Source organism: Musa acuminata, chromosome BXJ1-8 (assembly GCF_036884655.1).
Source record: "Musa acuminata AAA Group cultivar baxijiao chromosome BXJ1-8, Cavendish_Baxijiao_AAA, whole genome shotgun sequence".
Lineage (NCBI taxonomy): Eukaryota > Viridiplantae > Streptophyta > Magnoliopsida > Zingiberales > Musaceae > Musa > Musa acuminata.
This window is the reverse complement of record NC_088334.1, coordinates 6,265,307-6,281,786: the sequence shown is the minus strand read 5'-3', so window position 1 is coordinate 6,281,786 and position 16,480 is coordinate 6,265,307. Positions and strand designations below refer to the sequence as shown.

At 39.4% G+C, this 16,480-nt stretch overlaps 2 protein-coding genes across 2 annotated transcripts; one reads left to right on the top strand and one right to left on the bottom strand.

Moving 5' to 3' along the window:
* Positions 1–130: 130 nt before the first annotated feature.
* On the top strand, positions 131–3,624 carry LOC103993482 (cytochrome b561 and DOMON domain-containing protein At4g12980-like). The gene is made up of 3 exons (XM_009413569.3): positions 131–1,124; positions 2,556–2,810; positions 3,219–3,624. The coding sequence occupies exons 1-3, from the start codon at positions 495–497 to the stop codon at positions 3,486–3,488; spliced, it is 1,155 nt and encodes a 384-aa protein (XP_009411844.2). The 5' UTR covers positions 131–494; the 3' UTR covers positions 3,489–3,624.
* Positions 3,625–4,369: 745 nt separating this feature from the next.
* Positions 4,370–16,396, bottom strand: LOC103993483 (AP-4 complex subunit epsilon). The gene is made up of 11 exons (XM_009413570.3): positions 15,421–16,396; positions 13,440–13,625; positions 13,140–13,355; positions 12,955–13,065; positions 11,682–11,879; positions 11,450–11,581; positions 9,537–9,593; positions 9,332–9,448; positions 7,078–7,155; positions 6,863–7,006; positions 4,370–5,883 (listed from the first exon to the last, which is right to left on the bottom strand). Exons 1-11 carry the CDS (start codon positions 16,027–16,029, stop codon positions 4,828–4,830), a joined length of 2,904 nt encoding a protein of 967 aa, XP_009411845.2. The 5' UTR covers positions 16,030–16,396; the 3' UTR covers positions 4,370–4,827.
* Positions 16,397–16,480: the final 84 nt, after the last annotated feature.

Below are 16,480 nucleotides of genomic sequence, written 5' to 3'. Positions count from 1 at the left end.
ATAGTAAAATATAAATCTCCGAACTTTTTTCCTCCCTCTTATTCTTACGTGTCCTCAGCGGGTGCATTCTTTCCAACTTTGGAAACGTCACCGCTTTCCTCTCCCGCTTTAACCTAACAAAGACGGATCACCGGAACTGTCCATCATCTCCTTCCCATCTCAAAGTGCCTCAAAGAGTGTCGAAGTACAGGAGAAAGCTCTCCGTTTCATGGGGGAGGACCGGATACAGATCCCTTGTCTCTTGGGAGAGCACACCAAATCCATTCCCCCTTGCCCGAAGCTGCTTTCATCTCCCCGTGCGCTTTTCCGTTCACCGATTCCCATGAATACTCTTACATTCGGATGTCCCCGCGGCCACAATACTCTCCCTTCTCTTCTTTATATAGTGACCTGTTGCTCCTCCTGTCGCTGGATTTGGCATTCCGAACCGTACCGAGTTTTCTTGTTTGCTCGTTACCCCGATCGCCACCCTTTCAACGGGGACGAGAGACACGATGACGAGGAAATGTGGGGTTTTGCAAAGGGCGGCTCTGTGGTTCCGCCTCGCACTCCTCCTCCTTTCTGCCGTTGGTTATGCCGCGGCCGCCGGCGGGTGCTCGTCCGTGGCCTTCCCCTCGAACCGCCTCTACGCCGCGTGCAGCGACCTCCCTCGCCACTCCTCCTCGATCCACTGGTCCTACGACTCCGCCGCCGCTACCCTCTCCTTCGCGTTCGTCGCGCCGCCCGCGAAACCGGAAGGGTGGGTGTCGTGGGCGATCAACCCCACCGCCGACGGCATGTTGGGGTCCCAGGCCCTGATCGCTTTCCACCAACCCGACGGGTCGATGGGGGTGCGTACCTACAACATCACCGGGTACGCGTCCATCGCGGAGGGGCCGATCGACTTCAATGCGTCGAATCTGGCGGCGGAGTACTCCGACGGGGCGATGCGGCTCTACGGGAAGCTGAAGCTGCCGGCGGGGATGACGGTGGTGAAGCAGGTGTGGCAGGTGGGGTCGTCGGTGGCGGACGGCGTCCCCCAAAAGCACGGCTTCCAGCCGGATAATTTGCAGTCCAAGGGGACGCTGGATCTCATCAAGGGAGCCATCTCCCCATCCGGAGGTTCCACTAACGTTAAAAAGAACGTGAGCAAAATTTTTAGCATCCATACTTTTGTTCCTTTAGAAAAAAAAAAAAACTCTTTTGGATTGAATTGAGGTGTTTTAGAAGGTAGAGTATCTTTCCTCAAAATTTTGTTTTTGGTCTTAGGATGTGGAAATTAATATGTTCTTATTAGAAATCTTCATCTAAAGTTAATATTGAATTGATGTTTTTATGTGGAGATTTTATGACAAAAAATTACAAATTCACAAGTTGATTTGGAATATCCAATTTTTGTTATTGCTTAAATTTTGTTTTTTGTTTTTTGTTTTTTTTGTCTTAGGGTGTGGAAATTGATATGTAAATTTCTTTAAAGATAGAGTACAAGATATCGCGCACGCGGCCTCTGTTTCTTGATACATGATGTAGTGTCTACCTGCAGTCTTCTATAAGAAATTTCAGATTTGGCTTGTTTGTGTTGAATATATATACATATGCCCCTTTTTTCATCTTCACTAATAAGAATTAAGAACTTTTATTCACTAGTTTAACTTCAATTTTCCATTATTTGACTGTGGTATTTTGGAATCAAGTTCGAGCATCTACTACGTTGTTTGAATTCTGTGGTTTTTCTTTCTTCTGTAGTCCTTTTGTTGCATCTGCCGCCTTTTCTTTTTCTTGCATTTATGCTACAAAATTGAGGATTATTTTTATTGTTGCTTATTCCATATTTGATTCACACTTATAAGTGTTCTTTCATGCTATTTATCCTCTTCTTATTAATTTTTTTTTTATCTAGACTTTGCTTATTCCACTACATGATGATGTCCTCTCAATAGCTTTCAACTTGCACAACATTAACTTCATCAGATAGGGGTTTCCATTTCTAAGCTCTTGAAATATATCTCTTGCTTTTGACCACTGCTGGCACCACAGCTATAGTGAATAGTTTGATGGCATCGAGCACTTGATAGTCCATGCTCTCCAAAGACAAGGAGAACATGTCTTTTACCTGTCATTATCCCTACGCACTGCTCTGTTTATATTTCAAGGATGGAGCGCCATTCAAGTTTGCCATGTCTGACAATTCCATCCTGATATGTTTATTTCAACATTACTGATTGAGATGAAATATGTTCTGTAAGTTAGCTGAGTTACTGGCATGCTGGAACTGCCAGTAACTAGAAGATGACTTGTTTGATAGACTCAACACAATTCAACAATAGAAACAATATGCAAGTTTGGCAGAAAAAGGGTGTCAAATGACCATGATTTCAGTTTGGAAAACCAATTTGCAGCATGTAGAGATATAAAGTTCAATATGGAAGACCAACCTGCAATATCTGTAATCTTAAATCCAATCATAATTTCCTAGTAGCCGGATTGAACTTGGCTCATCTAATGTTGCTTATTCCTTTTGTGTATTGCAATCATTAAGAATGCATATGAATGTTCACTAGCTGCCTGCTATATAGGTACATGGAGTTCTGAATGCTGTGAGTTGGGGGATTATGCTTCCAATCGGTGCAATCATTGCCAGATATCTGAAAACATTCAAATCTGCAGACCCTGCATGGTTTTATCTCCATGTAACGTGCCAGATCGTTGGCTATGGCGTTGGAGTTGGTGGCTGGGCTACTGGTCTCAATCTTGGAAGCAAATCTAAGGGAATTCAGTATACCACTCACCGCAACATTGGCATAATACTTTTCTGTCTTGGCACCATACAGGTAAGACAAATATCACTTATTTTGCTATATTTATAAAAGTTGGCATCAAATTTATTTTTATACACATTTAAAGTTCTCTGGATGATTTTTCTGTGGAGATTAAAGTTATATCTTTATAAAACCAAAAAGAGTTGAATAAGACAACTAATATTGGATTTTAAGTTCTTGCAAGTCCTTTCAGAAGTTTGATGAGAGTTTTTTCTTTATTCCGTCTCGATTTCTTCTTTGGTGGTCTTAAATTTTAGACTTGAAAAAGAGTTGTTATTTATACGTAGAATCTTCCTTGCTTCACATTCTCTTCTATCGTTGCTGCTTTTCTAAATTGGTTGGGCTATTCAAATCTTGTCTGATGATTGACAGAGTGACTGATTTGGATCTGTGTTATGGTTTAATTTGTGTGTTCTACAGGTCTTTGCACTGTTTCTGAGGCCGAGCAAGGATCACAAGTATAGATTTATTTGGAACATCTATCATTACTTGGTGGGATACACGGTCATCGTCTTGGGCATTGTCAACGTCTTCAAAGGCATGGAGATATTGAGCGTCGATCATAAATGGACAATGGGATACATCATTGCAGTTGCCATTCTTGGTGGCATTGCCTTGTTCTTGGAGGTTGTCACTTGGTCCGTCATTCTCAAGAGGAAGGATGCTAGATCCGGTTCTAATGGTGTGTAGCATCCACTTTCTGTTGCTTGATTCATTTTGTCCTCTCCTCTGTTGTAGATTATTATGTCCGCTGATTGTACAGTATTTTGGCATTTATATTTTCATTTGGGAGGAATAATTGTTCAAAACAATCATACTTTTTTTATGTTGATGCTCAAACATAAATCCTTATCTTATGAATCAAAATACGATTCTGTTACTGTGTATTGGAGCAGTTAGTATACATCAACAATCATATAAATTGATGCTCAAACATAAATCCTTATTTTCTGAATCAAAATATCACAGTGTTACTAAGTCTTGGGGCATATAGCCAAAAGCATAAATAGTGTTTGCTTATAAAGAAGGTTGGTAATGAGAGACAAAATTTAATATAGGAAACGAAAATGACTCGATGCACAAAAGTTCTCAATAATTGTAAGTGATAAAAATCATCTTACCGATTTCGATTATGTACCGATCAATTATTGGTACGATATGTATCGAGTCGTATTGACATATGACATGACACATCGGACGGGTACATATTATCATATCATATCGAGTGATATAATATACTACCGTACGATAAACTTTAGTGAAAATGGCATATGATTTCCTCATGTTTGTACAATTAAAAGAATAAATTCCATTTAAAAATCTTGATGTTTGCCCCCATCGATCGATATCGAGGTAGAAATTTGCCCTCAAATGAAAGCCAATTTGGAGATCTGCTGCAGCATTCGAGTATCCTTTTTGCAGTATGACTTCTTCACAAGACTGATATAAATTGATGTCTAATATAAATCTTTATAGTCTGAATCAAAATGTCACCGTTCCTTGGTACGAGGGTAGAGCCAAAAAGTATAAATAGTGCTTTTGCACAAGCAGCAGTTGTAAGAAAAAAAAAGTACATTGACAACTTTAATGTTTATTTCAACAGAAGCTGAATCCACAGAAAAAGGGGCGAATAAAAGAAACACAGCTCTCATGGAGAAGAAGCTCACACATCCAACCATTGGTTCAATGATGGCTTCCCTATCATGTGCATTGAAGTCCCTTTCTACAAGAAAAAAGTGCACCAACAATTTGGCTACCAAGTCATACAACAACACTACAGAACATATACTCCTAAGTTTAGCCTCTTAAATACAAGGACTCATCTAAAAACCCATGACATCTTCTCTACAACCCTCGAACGCACGTCTTTCCAGTATGGCCAAACGGATGCAAGCAAACAAATAACCAGTTGGGCACTCCCTCGAATGTCAAAGATTCCGCCAAAGTCATTGAGGCCTATCATCAAACATGGGATTCACATCAAGATCCATGTGAAGTGTTGCAATGCGGGAACCACACCATGTGCCTTTCAGCCCAGCAAGTCCCTGAACAAGTTGGGGTTATTTCCTGTCGGAGTCACACCCACATGCCTTGCAGTTGCATCCTTCTGCAAAGAATCTTGTGGATTTGGGCCTTTCTTTACTGATGGCACATTTTTAGCCATTTGCGAGTTCTTATCAGCGGAATGTATGTCTACCAAAGCCGAACTGATGGAACTGCTGCTTGATGGTGGTGTATCTGTGTACAATGTCATCAGATCAGGTGCCTTTTGCTCACTAGTTGTAACAGAGTTATCGAGCGTTGATGGGCCCGGTGTTGGCCCTATCAGCCCTTCCAATTGCTCAAAGGGATCTATGGTTGGAGTGGTAGTAGTGATTGGTTCACCCAAATCAAGTAGATCAGGAGGGGGAGAAGAAGCAGCTTTCTGTTTGGAAATCTCAGGACTGACAGCTCTAGTAACACCTGGTCTCTCAGCAGTTGCTGTGGTAGCCTTGAGCGCCCTTTGGGTGGATGCCAGTTTCTTCTCAGTTTTACCAGCTGAGGCACCAAAAAGTGAAGCTGCTAACTTTTGCTTTTCAGCTGAAACTTCAGACTGTTGTCCTTTTGAATCATACAAGGTACCTCGTGACTGTGAGCTAACCCCATCAATACGGGTAACTCCATTTGTTTTCTTCTCCGAAGAAGTACTAGATGAAGAAGACGAATATGTAGGCCTACCCCACTTCTTCTGAACACCATCGAGGTGAAGCTTAATTCCATGATCTGCGGAAGAGGCATCGGAGACTGGTGGTAACTTAGAAGCCTGGTTATTTTCTGTATAGTAGTAAGTCGTCTCAGGCACTGGAACAAGATCAGTAGTTCGTGTTGAAACTGAGATTTGAGGTGTAGCAGGTGTAGGTGAGGGTTTCGGGAGTTCATATGCTTCAAACCTAAGCGTATGGCTCGAAGCTTCATGCTGGTATTGGCTATTATAATTGCTGACACTGAACGTGCCTGATCGTTCGCTCTCAGGAATGTAAGGCCTTGCTCCCTTTTCAATAGATTGTTGAACAAAACTGTTCAAGAATGAGAGGTTCCCATCAAACTGCAATGACAACACTTTTATCAGCAAACTAAAATGGTCGGATGGAACTGCCATGAATAGACAAATAATATGAGAGGGCGTAATTAGATAAATGACACTAATTTTGTCATAATTCGTGGTTCAATTGCAGAGGGCAATTTGCTTAAATATTAGCAGACCATATAAAAGCCTCTTCAAGGTAGTTTAAGCTTTCTGCGAAGAATTGGCTTGACATATAAATGGGAAAACCAAATCATCAAAGGTATTCAGCATATCACAGCCAGTGTAGTATGTGAATGTCTGACAGCTAAATTTTAACAAGAAATTGCAACAAGGCTGCAATTTTATATGCAGACGTATTTTTATCCTTTACATCCTATTTTTTGACCTCGTTTAATATTGAACATTAAATATTGTGTACATGGTATCAGAATTTGTCTGGACCAACATGTACAGAATGGTATTTACTAGTTCAGGTTTGAATAGGCATGCAGACCATGGTTTCTCGTCAGGTCCAGTCTGGTTACTAGGTTATCATCTGAACTTGCGAAAACCAGACTTACTATCAGGTTTCCTCTCTCTTTGTTTATCTCTTGCTTGATCATCTCTCTTCTAAAAATCATATTTTTATGTTTTTGACTTTTGACAGTTGTTGCTATTTATTTATTAATCTCTCTCTCTCTCTCTCTCTCTCTCTTGCTCACTCATTTCGTTCTCTCCCGATTTGCCTCACATTTGCTCACCGTTTGCCACCGCTGCCACCTTCCCACATGGTTCATCATTCCCCTTTCTTTCTCAGTGCCAACCGGTATGCTTGTATATCGGGTGTCAGTATGCCCGTATCTACTAAACCTATACTAGTCCAGCCAGGAATCAGCACAGGGTCCAGTATCGAGACATAAAATCATGACTGTGAATATATATACAACATATAGCATTCAAAAACTCAAGTATGGGAAAAAATAAAAGGCCATCAGAATGGAATTACTCGTGCATGTACCTCAATGTCCTCACAGCTTGCATCTAGTGGCATGACACTTTCAACAGCTTGACTATCTAAGCATAGCAAGGCTTGTAGTTCATATGCACGTTGCTGTAAGTCTGTCGAATGTGATGCAGACAGTTCATCAATTAGGCTTTGACACTGCACAGGTGAAGAACAGTTAAACAAGCTTGAAAATCCAGCTCGAATTTAAGCAGAAAAAAACCAGTTACCTCAGGCAACATTTCCACATTCCTTCCTGCAGTAATTTCAAATGCACAAATTTTCATGACAGCTGATATTGAATATGCCTGTCAAGCAGATTTGGAACAGATCAACAAAGATGCAAATCAGAGCACTTAAAGTAATTAAAAAAAAAGTGAACAAGAAGCAGATGCATGACTAAGTTTATAATTTCAATTAGACACACAAACAATAATGTATAATGAGAATAATGGACCGGTTCACATTATGAAAATACTGCATAATAACAGATAAAATGTTGCTTGCAAACAAGTAGCCCAATAATCAAGCTTATGAATCTAATGAATCCTAAATAATAGAACCAAAACCATCTTGCATTTTCTTTTGAGGCACAGATAACCAGCAGGCTACTGAAACTTGTTTCATTAAGATAATAAAAGAGGAATTTCAAAAAGTAAGGGGAAAGATATAAAAGATATGGTGTAATTATAGGACATATATTAAAATAAAGAAAAATAATTCAAGGGAGCTAGCTTCCCATTTGGTATATCGACTTTCCATCCTCTAGAAAACCATCTGGAGTTATTTGGCGCCTTTTCTGTATGAATGCCATTATTCTATATGGTTCGGGAATTACTAGCTTTCTAAATTACTCAGCATATTGGAATGAATTAATCTAAAAAAAGCCTCTATTATAGTGATTTAAAAAGCGTTAGGTGCCAAGGTCCAAAAACGCACGAGGCGCTAGGCGCTCAACCGAGCAAAGCAAGGCGCTAAAATATAAAAATATATAATATAATTAATAAATATAATTATTTAAATAAAAATATGATATTAAATTAAAAAATCTTACAAAATCACAATATCACATTAACAAAAAAATCTCAAAATTCAAAACAATAACAATAATTTTAAATAAATAAAAATTAACAGTACTAAAATTAAAATAATATATTATTAATCTAATAAATAAAAAATATATTATTACTAGTATACAATTAATAGTATACTGTTAACAATATACTATCAAGTCGATGTGAGAAGAGGGAGTAAGAGTAACAGTAGCGGCGAGTAGCGGTAGCGACAGCGGGAGCGACGATAATAGCGAGTAGCGATAGCAGCGGCAGCGGGGGCGCAGTGTAAGAGTAAGACTGAGGTTGCTGACTGAGAGAAGCAGCAGTGGTAGTAGCGAGCAACAACAGCAGGCGCGAGAGCGACGAGCAACGATAGTGGCAACAGCAGTAGCAGCGGCGAGCAGCGACAGCATGCAACGACAGCGGAGAGCAACGACAATGGCAACAGAGAGGAAATGTCAGCGGCAGAATCACAAGCATGGTTAAGGTTGGGGAAGTCGTGAGGGATTGTGGGAGGCTGATATCGATGCTTTAGTTTGTTCGATTGAACCAACTAAAGCACCGGAGACCGAACCAGACATAAAACGCCGGTTTGATTGCCTGGTTTAACTCGGGCGTTCGCTCGAAGCACTCGGTGCCTGGTCTTGGGCGAGCGCCCAGGCAACGCCTCTTTGAAGCGAGGCGCCTGGAAATAAAGCGAGGAGCTCGAGCCTCGCCTCGCCTTGCCCGAGTGCCCGAGCGCCTATTGAAATTGCTGCTCCATTAATAGCTTGATTCTTTTCTTTCTCCAGATATACCAATGAAAATTTGATAGGAAAATTGCTGATATATAATGATAAAAAGATCCTCACCAAATATGCTTTACTAAAAGGACAAATGAGTGCAGTATAATCCATGGTTTCATCAGTTTCATTGTGGAACACATATGGCTTTGTTCTCCCATTTCCTCTTGATGGTGACAATATTGGTTTTTCTACTCTTTAGGCAAGTCACAGAAACTTGGTTTAATTTTAAAGTCCAATGAATTATCATCATGCATGTTTAGGTAATTGTTTCAGAAAGTCCACTGAATACTATCCCATTCCTAGTATCCAACCAGCTTCATAGCAGAAATGATCAAACATAAGTAGAATTTTAGGCAACAAAGAGCCACTAGGACCCAAGCGCGCATGACCACAGTTCAAGCTGTGGTCATCTTCTGTAACAAGCAACTAAATGCTGAAACAATGAAGGTTTAATAGATGCATTAAGGATCCAAAAGGTGCAACAGTTATCAAATGGTTTCAGAAATAGAGGATCAATTGCTTAACTATTTGTAACTGATCAAGTATTTCATGTTTCTAGTGAAACACCCAAATTTCTTGTGTTCCAAGAAACTGATGCAAGTAAAATTCTCTATTTCACAAGAAAAATGTGGTTAAAAGTACACCTTGACTGTATCATTACACAGATGGGCCTCCGTCACATCACATAGCTTCCCAATTATATAAGAAGCAGAATATTTTCCATCTGCAGTTCCATATTCCCCAAGAACCCAGCATATGACCTGAAGTGGATCACTATATGTTACAGAATTTGCTTTCATAAAACAACTATCAAGAAAAAAGACAGATGCAAGAATAACAGATAAGTACCTGCAAAAATAGAGATGGAAGCTTTGGTTCCCCAAGAATACGTAAGTAAGAATTCACCTGTATAGAAGAGAATGAAGTTAGAACTTATACATCTAACATAAAAAAGATTAGAATACACCAAACAATCAGCCAAGATGACTGCTGAGAGCCTGAGACCATAAAGGGCATCTTTCTTTTAATGAATAAGTACACACCATCTAGCTAAGATTCAATTAAATAAATAAAAATGGGCATTATTGGAAGTATGAGCAATTAACTTAAATAATTCACAAGAGTATGAAGACAGCAACACCAAATACTATTAAAGTTAAACTTGAATACAAGTTAGTTCAAATAGTATGGTACAAGCATCAGGAAAAATATCTAGTGCAGTTGTTGTTTCATAGTTTAGACACATAAACAACAAGCACGATAAATCAAATCCAAATTCTACAACCAAGTTCATGCATTTCCTAAATATTGTCGACACATACAACTCAAAGCATGTAGAAAATGATGGTCCATTTAAATGTAGAACTTATGGAGACAAGCAAAATCACCATTTTAAGAAACTTGTTACAAAGAATATTATTTAATATTTTAGCAGCAACATGCTGCATCCAAATTACAACCAAATATTTGAGAACATATATTGAAAGCATACTGTTGAATTTCCATAGATAAACTTTAGCAAGTTCAGAATGGAGAAAAAGAAGCTCAATGTTAAACTTCAAACCACTAAATGAAGAAGTGTGGAAGAATTGAGAAAAGGAAAATGGAAAAAATGATTAAATTCAAGAGGAAAAAGGTAATGGAGAGAAGAATAATTGAAGGGTTGTTAAGTGCCCAAGAAAATAAGTGAATTAGAAAATAGGAATAGGCTTTTTTTTTTTTGCAAAAGGGTAAGAGTACAAAATATATTGGATGAGATCTCAAGACTCAACCTTTGGTATGAAAGTCTGGCACACTTCGAACCCTCAACCTTTGATAAGATGGTCTGATACACCACCACCAGACCAGTGTTTAAAGAGTGAAATACGCTATTCTAAGAATGGAAAAGTATAAGGGATATGAGAGTACCTTTTCCCAGTTACCAGTCATAGACAGTTTGGCTCAACATCCTACCAGTGGATGGTAAGTGTCCTGAGAGTTATTGGAACCCTCATAAAGAAGAGCAGAAAATAACAAAACAGCAAATCTCAATCTGAGAAGAGAGAATCTAGGATGTCATTGAACAGGTCAGGGTAATAGGAGGGAACTCAGCTCTGTAATTTTGGAGAACCCACTTCTTCAGGCTCAGCATTCAAGGTAGAGATAGAAGTCCTGAACTCAATGAGTGGACAACAAGGCCTCGTAAGCAGGCCCACTTTGACACATCTTTAGGCTAAACAAACATGGTTAGTTAATGAACTAGAGCTAGAAATTAAAGGAACAAAAGCTCCTCAAGAGGAAGAAATCCTATCCTACACAATCTTTTACAACATGGATACATCACCAGAACAATTTAAATATAATCGCAATCAGAGTCTTCAGACCAAATTACTTTAAGCTCAAAAACTTCAATATTAATAAATTGAACAGCTAGTGAATATCTTATTATTCTCCAAAAATGAATAATTAAATCATTTCATGCAGGTATCATGATCCAACATTCATAAATTTAATTACTTGCAAGCAATTAAGACCTTCAGGACCTTGTGAGAATTTTACTTAACATATGGTATCCTCCTTCCAAATGAAAATCCTCCATTCCTGGAGTACAAATATATAAGCAATAGAAACCTAGATACTAGTAAAATGCTAAGCATTCTGAAAAATTGGCCAAACATGCACGGAAAGAGCATATTACTTAGTGGAACAAACCCTCGTGCACTCAGAGATAGCCTGGTTCATCATTTACAAAGATATGGTAGCTATACAAAAAAAGAACTTACTGCTGAGGATCTCAGCTGGCTATCAGCACCTTCATCATCCTCTCCAAATCCTTCAGCAATTAGTCGCATTAAATTATGTGCCACTCTAACATTTAAAAGATCGCCTGCATGCTCAAAGACCTTATTCATGGTCTGGAAAGTAAAATTGTTAGAAACAGAGAACTGCAGAGATAAGAGATAAAACATATGGTTAGCAATAAGATCTAAACAACACAGTTATAACAGTAGTTACCTGGATAAACCATTGGTTGCTTGGTGCAAACTGTTCAGCAAGCTCAACACAACGTGATGCAATCTCTGTTTTGTAGTGATTGTCATTGATGCTTATCATGTAATCAATCATACGGTCAACTATCACTTCAACATTTGTAGATTTTGTCATTTTATATAGTAACTCAAAGGTCTTGCGCTTTAAGGTATCATCAGGATCCTGTAGGAATGTGTTTCAACCCCAATTGGCTCAATCAGTTTCTAGGTTGATATTTAAATATATGGCAAAAGTTGTGAGCAAGCATGTATAAGTACACCTAGAACATAAATGCATATGCTTGAAACATATGTTAATCGTTTGAACTTTGAACTAAACATAACTATAAATACTACCAGAAAGACTAATTTAGGTGTCTAATGGTTCTAGAATCAACCTTTGTTCCCTTTTGACTGCTATCACTCCTTTTTCCAAGAAGATCATGAACAACTTAATGAGCATCACCCTGGTCTTCCTTTCTTGGCAACCATCCTCTCCTCCATTATTTTGGCAAGCATGTATAAGTACACCAAGAACATTAATGCATATGCTTGAAACATATGTTAACAGTTTGAACAAAACATAATTATAAGTACTGTTCTAGAATCAACCTTTGTTCCATTTTGACTGCTATCACTCCTTTTTTCAAGCAGATCATGAACAACTTAATGTGCATCCCCCTGATCTACCATTTTTGGCAACCATCCTCTCCTCCCATTACAACTTAATGTGCCTCACCATCTTTTGGCAACTACCTATCTGCTATGGTTACGGATGTCAAAATAGATTGGTCCTCGTGCACATGTGACTGGTGTGGCACAAGACATGCTTCCAACCTAAGGCTAGCACATGCATGGCACACATGATGTCAACTACTTGTTGAGAAATGCTCGAGTAATGTAGATCCATATGTTTCTAGCAATAACTAAAGTGAAGCACATGGGTACATTCTGCCAACTCATATTAGTGGCATCAAGCCAGACATGGGACCAAATCATACACGTGAGTTTAGCACATAGCTTGAAGCTTAAGACTGTACAAGTGAGTTTATCAAACTTCAATAAAGTTACATATGTTTATTTATACTTTTATCAAGCACTATTCGAATAACCTTTTAACTCTTCATGGAAATTTAGCATACAAGACTACCATCAATAATTATATTGTCCCCAGAACAAAATAAACCACCTTACAAAACTAGTAAAATATAGGTACAAAAATATCTATTAGCATGTTTTCTTATAAGAACTACTCTTACCTCTAAGCAATCAATAACAGCCAGTTGGTGTTCTTCAGCAATATCTGGATTTATTTTAATAAGTCTGCCAAGAGCATCAATGCCCATATATTTGAGGTTATGACTATCACTCTGCCCATAGAAGTGTAGATATTAGACTGAGACAGAAGATGTAAGTATCAACCAAGAACAAAAAGTAGACATGCCTTCAGAAACTTTGAAGTAGATTCTGCAGCAGCATCTAGTACTTTAGCATTTGGGTAGATGGATGAAACACAGCATATGCATTCATATAGCACAGCATTACCAATGTTGCTCGATGATTCACATTTCCTAAATATGTCACCAAGTACATTATAAATGTGTCCACTTGCTTGCTTATCACCGCTACCAAGCAGTGCAAGAATCTTGAGCAGCTTTATCTGCAGCAAAATATAGGATGCTAACCAACATAAAACTGAATAAATTAGTAGGTTAAAGATCAAGTATTGTTGGTAGCACAATACCTGAATAAATGGAGCAGGCATTTGATGGTAATCATAGGCCTTCGGAAGCCTTCTTTCAGCTACTTGCTTAAGAATGCTAACAAAACTGATAACCAGATCCTTATATGAGTTTACATCTGCAGTAATGAGATCAAAAAGAGGAAAAAGTGTTGCACCCATCACTCCAGGATCATTGTCACATAGCCTCTGCAAAAAAAAAATCAACAAACTGATATATTAGCTCCTGAAAAGGCCTGCCAGATACAAGTAGAAGATGTAATGTAGATCATTGTAAAAGACTGTAATGAGAATTAATAAATGTATTAAAGCAACGTGTTATGAAAACATCACAATATATAAAAGTTAATAAACAGACAAATGTTCGAACCAGATAGAATTTTTTAACCATTTCCACATATCAAGCATTTTATCTAGACCTATATGGGACGATGTAACAGAACAAGCTAAACTTAGTTATATCAGGATGAGAAAAATAACTAACAAAAACAAAATTAGGAGATGACAGCATTGATAGGGTATTTCCCCTCTTACCACAGGTCTTCTTTCTTCAAGGGAGAAAGATATCCTCCCTGAGATAGGAAAGATCAAAGAGAAGCAAGAAAGAACAAAGACAGAAAAGCTAGAAGATAGAGGTAGAACAAGAGAGAAGAAAGAAGAATAAGAGAGAGAGAGAAAAAGAAAGGAACTATAGAGAGTTTATCGTGGATAAATTCAATTAGTATCCTCTGAGGATCCTTTCCCCCTGTTATTCCTCAAGAAAGTAAAACTCAACAAGACTTATCACCGTAAAGTCTATAAGTTGAGAGATGAAAAGTTAATCTCACATTCTCGCAAAGTTCCTCTGTTGGACTTTATAACTCTCCAAATATAATCCTAAATAGGAAATATAAATAGCCTAACCACCACTACCAAGATTAAGTCTTTTGGATGCTAATACGACTCTTAATAGGAATCTATAAGCCTTTCAAAAGAGCCTTTAAAAACAAGGAGAAAATACAACTATATTCCTAGTCCAAGTAGGATAAAAATTCTTAGGAAAGAGAACTAGTTAGACTGAATCATATTCTAATTTGGTTTGAGCCTTGACTTGAATCCTGATGTAGGGATTAAAATCTTTTGATTGCTTAAATTAAAGATGCAAATAAAGACAACATCATGGATCCACTTCTTCTAAAGTATCCCTTCCTAAATCTACAACATGGTCCAAGTATGGTAGTTTGAGCCTGGAATACGTGCAGTAGAATTCCGAAGTAATCTGACCCATGCCAGAATAAATATAGGCTTCCAACTCTGCTCTTTTCCAGTTCAATCCAGTAACATAATAAAGGCATAGTAAATCAGTTTTCTGGGTTGTTCAGGTCCTAGTCAAGGGATGTCAATTGCAAACTCGAAGACTATTAGTTTCTCCTAAAACCACCTGTTAATATGAACATTGTAAATGTTGCTCCATTGTTCCTTAACAATAAAACCAATAGAAAAGCCTTTTTGTCTCAGTACTGCCCTAAAGAAATCAGAAAAGGTAATCCATCATGTTTACACATAAAAGAGTTCATTGGGTGCTTTCATGTCAACCCTTTGTATATTCTAAGATGTCAATGTAAGCCACAAAGCTAAGATTCATGATTGGCAGATGGTTAAAGAACATAAATTGAGGATCCCTCAATGTTTCCATAAAAAAAGTTCAGAAATCCTTCTGAACATATTACTTTTGTTTTATGAACTCAAATTCTTTTTCATTGAGTGTTCTGTCTCATGCAGTCTTTCTACTTGCAAGGAAAACATTGTGATGAAAAAAGAGAAAGTGGTAACAAACAAACACCAATGAGCCAAACGAGGTGCCTCAGCAACCGGAGACATACTAGCATCCTTTTAAGTGCAAAAAAATTCAACGACGACCACCTAAGAAACAAGTTGCCATAAATAGCATAAACGCAAGCATAGAGGATTCAGTCACAAACTTTAATAAGTGTGGAAAGAGCACCTTTCTGAAGTTGGAGATGAGGTGGGACACGGAGGCGGGGGATCGCTGGTAGAAGCGGTGGAGGGCCATAACAGCCTTCTTGCGGACGGCCTCTTTGGGGTGGGCGAGGAGGTCGACCACCTGGGGGAGGACGGCGGGGATCGTCTCCTCGTTGATGAGCTTGCATGCGGCGGTTAGGGCGGTGCAAACGATGAGGTAGTTGTCGGAACGGAGGTCCTTCTGGATGGTGTTGACTATGAGGATGATAAGGTCATGGTCGTCGCTGAGGAAGAGGGTGACGGCGAGGTAGCCGGTGCGCTTGAGGGAGAGGGAGTCGTCGTGGGTCATCTTAACAGCATGGATATAGCCGAAGGAAGCATCGTGGCCAAGCATCTCGGCGTAGACGAGGCGGATGATGTACTCCTTCATCCGGCGGCGGGGGACGTCTGGTTCGGCGATGCGGCGGCGGAGTGAGTCGATCTCCCGGAGGATGATGCGGTCCTCTTCCGCCTTGGAGCGCGCCTCCCCAATCGACTTCACCAGGTCCAGGAACTCCTTGGACTGGCCGGTCCACCCGCCCCCTTGGGAGCCCATTGCCAGCTCCCGCCCGATCGTCTTCAGCTGCTCCATCCCCAATTCCCGATGCGGAATCGCACGAAGCCAAAGCCCTAGGACGATCTACTTCCTCTTCTCCTCCTTGGAAGATTCAGATCTCCCACTCCCGAATTCGTTATCCCAGTTTCACCTCGATCGCGAAGATTCAGCGTATTCTGAGATCTCCCGATCAAATACGGAAGAGCAGAATCCAGATCCAGATCCAGGTCGAGGATCGAGGTCGTTGTTGAGATGGAGATCTGAAGACACGCACAGAGGAGGAGGAAGAAAAGATCGATCTCTGGTTTGTTCTCCTCGCTTGACAGGAGAGATGAAAATTAGGGTGTGAGAATAGAAGTGGAGAACGGGCCGGGAACCCTTTGGGTGTATGATGGTCTCGGTTTGGGCTAAGACACATAAATACAAGCTAGTTAAGGATTTAGGAATGAGAAGGGTGGAGGTGAGGAATATTTGGGTGAAGTTATCA